Genomic DNA, 3,748 nt, shown 5'->3' with positions numbered 1-3,748 from the left:
CATGCTATCCTTTCGTCAAGTCTGTCATGCTCTAGTCGAGTCGGTCATGGTCTCGTCTCCCTCTAGTCGACTTGGTCATGCTATCCTTTCGTCAAGTCTGTCATGCTCTAGTCGAGTCGGTCATGATCTCGTCTCCCTCTAGTCGACTTGGTCATGCTATCCTTTCGTCAAGTCTGTCATGCTGTAGTCGAGTCGGTCATGGTCTCGTCTCCCTCTAGTCGACTTGGTCATGCTATCCTTTCGTCAAGTCTGTCATGCTCTAGCCGAGTCGGTCATGGTCTCGTCTCCCTCTAGTCGACTTGGTCATGCTATCCTTTCGTCAAGTCTGTCATGCTCTAGTCGAGTCGGTCATGGTCTCATCTCCCTCTAGTCGACTTGGTCATGCTATCCTTTCGTCAAGTCTGTCATGGTCTCGTCTCCCTCTAGTCGACTTGGTCATGCTATCCTTTCGTCAAGTCTGTCATGCTCTAGCCGAGTCGGTCATGGTCTCGCCGCCCTCTAGTCGAATTAGCTATGCACCATTCAACTTTGTCAAGGTTGTCAACTTTGTCAAGATGGATCTCTTTACTATTCACTTGATGATATTTTGGTCACTAAATGTTTGAAAAAAAACACCATTGAGCTGGATTTTCCTCCCGGTTCTCCCTGGTCCTCTTCACTCTGGTCCCCTCTGGCGGTGTCACTGGGCGTCTCCACAGATGCTGCCGTGTCCACGCTGTCCTCGCTATACACTGAGCAGCCGTCCTGGAGGTCTGAGGCAGTGGTGTCCTGGACCTGCTGATTCAGGTCCACCTCCTGGGTCACCGATAGGACCTTCAGGCTGGCCTCCAGAGCCTCCTTCTCCTTCAGGAGACTCTTATAGGCCTGGACCACATCTTTGAAGCGGGTCTGGTATTGGACTAGCTGCTTCTTCTGGGACTCAATGGTGTCCAGCAAATCCTTCCTGCTGGGACCGCCCCCGAAACTCATCCCAAACTTCTCCATTACTCCAATTGGTCTACCAAGGTCAGGCCAGACTGACGGTCTACGAGGGTAAGATTAGACTGGATCCATCATTATGCAGGATCGGAACTGGTTCATCTAGGACCCATCATCATACTGGGTTTGTTGGTTTCTGAAAACAGACACTTTCTCTTCATAAACTTGAATGAAACAAACAGCAGGATTTTAACAGCAGCTGTGGAAAGTTGTATTACCTTCAGTTATAAGACATATGGCTTTGATATGAGAGACTGGGGGTTCGATTCCCACTGTGACACACGTCCACCAATGTGTCACTGAGCAAGACACTTAACCCCAGTTGCTCCAGAGGTGTGCGACCTCTGATAACATAGCAACCTTAAGTCGCTTTGTCAGCTAAATGAGTGAATGTAAATATGTAATAATCTAATGTTATATTGCTAAACTGATTAATTTAGCGCTTTTTCTGTATTTAATATGATTTTAAATAAAAATATTACATTTCTGGACTTCTGGTTGGACGTTACTTTGCACTGTAACAATGACTTTAACCTATTTCTCATATTATAGACTAAATGATTAATTGCAAAAATATATTAACAAGTTATTCAATAATCCATGAAAGTAACAGTTTGTTACTTTCAATCACTGCCATTACTTTTTAGATTTACTTAAATAACGTACACTACTATTACATAGACTCATTTAGCCATTTCAGTGCTGTCTTAGTTGTTTAAGAGACAATAAATCAAACATGTTGTCCAGCGATTTCCAACCTAGCGATGACTAACCCTGACTAACCTTGATTAACCTCGGCTAACCCTGATTAGCCCAGGCTAAGCCTGGCCAACCCTAGCTACAGTTAACTAACCCTGGCTACGGTTAACTAACCCTGGCTAACCCTGGCAAACGTTAACTAACCCTGGCTAACCCTGGCTCAGGTTTACTAACCCTGGCTAACGTTACCTAACCCTGGCTAAAGTTAACTAACCCTGGCTAACCCTGGCTCAGGTTTACTAACCCTGGCTAATGTTAACTAACCCTGGCTAACCCTGGCTCAGGTTTACTAACCCTGGCTAATGTTAACTAACCCTGGCTAACCTTGATTAACCTTGACTAACCCTAACTAACCCTGGCTAACGTTAACTAACCCTGACTAACCCTGGCTAACGTTAACTAACCCTGGCTAACGTTAACTAACCCTGGCTACGGTTCACTAACCCTGGCTAACGTTCACTAACCCTGGCTAACGTTAACTAACCCTGGCTAACGTTTACTAACCCTGGCTAAAGTTAACTAACCCTGGCTAAAGTTAACTAACCCTGGCTACGGTTAACTAACCCTGGCTAAAGTTAACTAACCCTGGCTACGGTTAACTAACCCTGGCTACGGTTAACTAACCCTGGCTAAAGTTAACTAACCCTGGCTAAAGTTAACTAACCCTGGCTAAAGTTAACTAACCCTGGCTACGGTTAACTAACCCTGGCTAAAGTTTACTAACCCTGGCTAAAGTTAACTAACCCTGGCTAACGTTTACTAACCCTGGCTAAAGTTTACTAACCCTGGCTAAAGTTAACTAACCCTGGCTAAAGTTAACTAACCCTGGCTAACGTTTACTAACCCTGGCTAACGTTAACTAACCCTGGCTAAAGTTAACTAACCCTGGCTAACGTTTACTAACCCTGGCTAAAGTTTACTAACCCTGGCTAAAGTTAACTAACCCTGGCTACGGTTAACTAACCCTGGCTACGGTTAACTAACCCTGGCTAAAGTTAACTAACCCTGGCTAAAGTTAACTAACCCTGGCTACGGTTAACTAACCCTGGCTACGGTTAACTAACCCTGGCTAAAGTTAACTAACCTGGCTAAAGTTAACTAACCCTGGCTAAAGTTAACTAACCCTGGCTAAAGTTTACTAACCCTGGCTAAAGTTTACTAACCCTGGATAAAGTTAACTAACCCTGGCTACGGTTAACTAACCCTGGCTAAAGTTAACTAACCCTGGCTACGGTTAACTAACCCTGGCTAAAGTTAACTAACCCTGGCTAAAGTTAACTAACCCTGGCTAAAGTTAACTAACCCTGGCTACGGTTAACTAACCCTGGCTACGGTTAACTAACCCTGGCTAAAGTTAACTAACCCTGGCTAACGTTTACTAACCCTGGCTAACGTTACTAACCCTGCTACGGTTAACTAACCCTGGCTAAAGTTAACTAACCCTGGCTAAAGTTAACTAACCTGGCTAACGTTTACTAACCCTGGCTAAAGTAACTAACCCTGGCTAACGTTTACTAACCCTGGCTAACGTTTACTAACCCTGGCTAAAGTTAACTAACCTGGCTAAAGTTAACTACCCTGGCTACGGTTAACTAACCCTGGCTAAAGTTACTAACCCTGGCTAACGTTTACTAACCCTGTGGCTACCTGGCTACGGTTGGCCAACCCTGGACCTCTCAGACCGACTTTACTGACGTTAACAAACACAGAGTTTAATCCGGGTCTTACCTGGTCCAAAGCTGTCAGCAGTTACAGACCACTGCAGGTTTTAACAAACTGAAGCGGGAAAATGTCTCTGAATTGATTTATTTCATCAGAAACTGTAAATATTCAAGAAACTCAGACATTAATCTGAAGAGCTGACTCTCGGCTATCAGCCGCCATGTTGGTCTGAGCCGGAATTGGACGAGGATGCTAGATCCTGATGCTACGTTCACGGCTGTCAGGAAAAAAAGACCACCGAGCTCACGCGATGAAACACTTTGTTTTGTAAATTATATCAAAGCGTCAG

General features: G+C 44.8%; 1 protein-coding gene across 1 annotated transcript; it reads right to left on the bottom strand.

The window, feature by feature from the left end:
* Positions 1-615: 615 nt before the first annotated feature.
* LOC119890972 (GRIP and coiled-coil domain-containing protein 1-like) lies at positions 616-3,497 on the bottom strand (the record flags this gene model as incomplete). Its single annotated transcript, XM_038702346.1, has 2 exons — positions 3,466-3,497; positions 616-1,114 (listed from the first exon to the last, which is right to left on the bottom strand). A coding segment is annotated over exon 2 (369 nt), but the record flags the coding sequence as incomplete, so codon positions are not given.
* Positions 3,498-3,748: the final 251 nt, after the last annotated feature.

Source organism: Micropterus salmoides, unplaced genomic scaffold, assembly GCF_014851395.1.
Source record: "Micropterus salmoides isolate LMB-PRFRI ecotype aquatic unplaced genomic scaffold, ASM1485139v1 Ms_hic_scaffold_635, whole genome shotgun sequence".
NCBI classification, from domain to species: Eukaryota; Metazoa; Chordata; class Actinopteri; order Centrarchiformes; family Centrarchidae; genus Micropterus; species Micropterus salmoides.
This window is presented reverse-complemented; position numbering and strand designations above follow the sequence as displayed.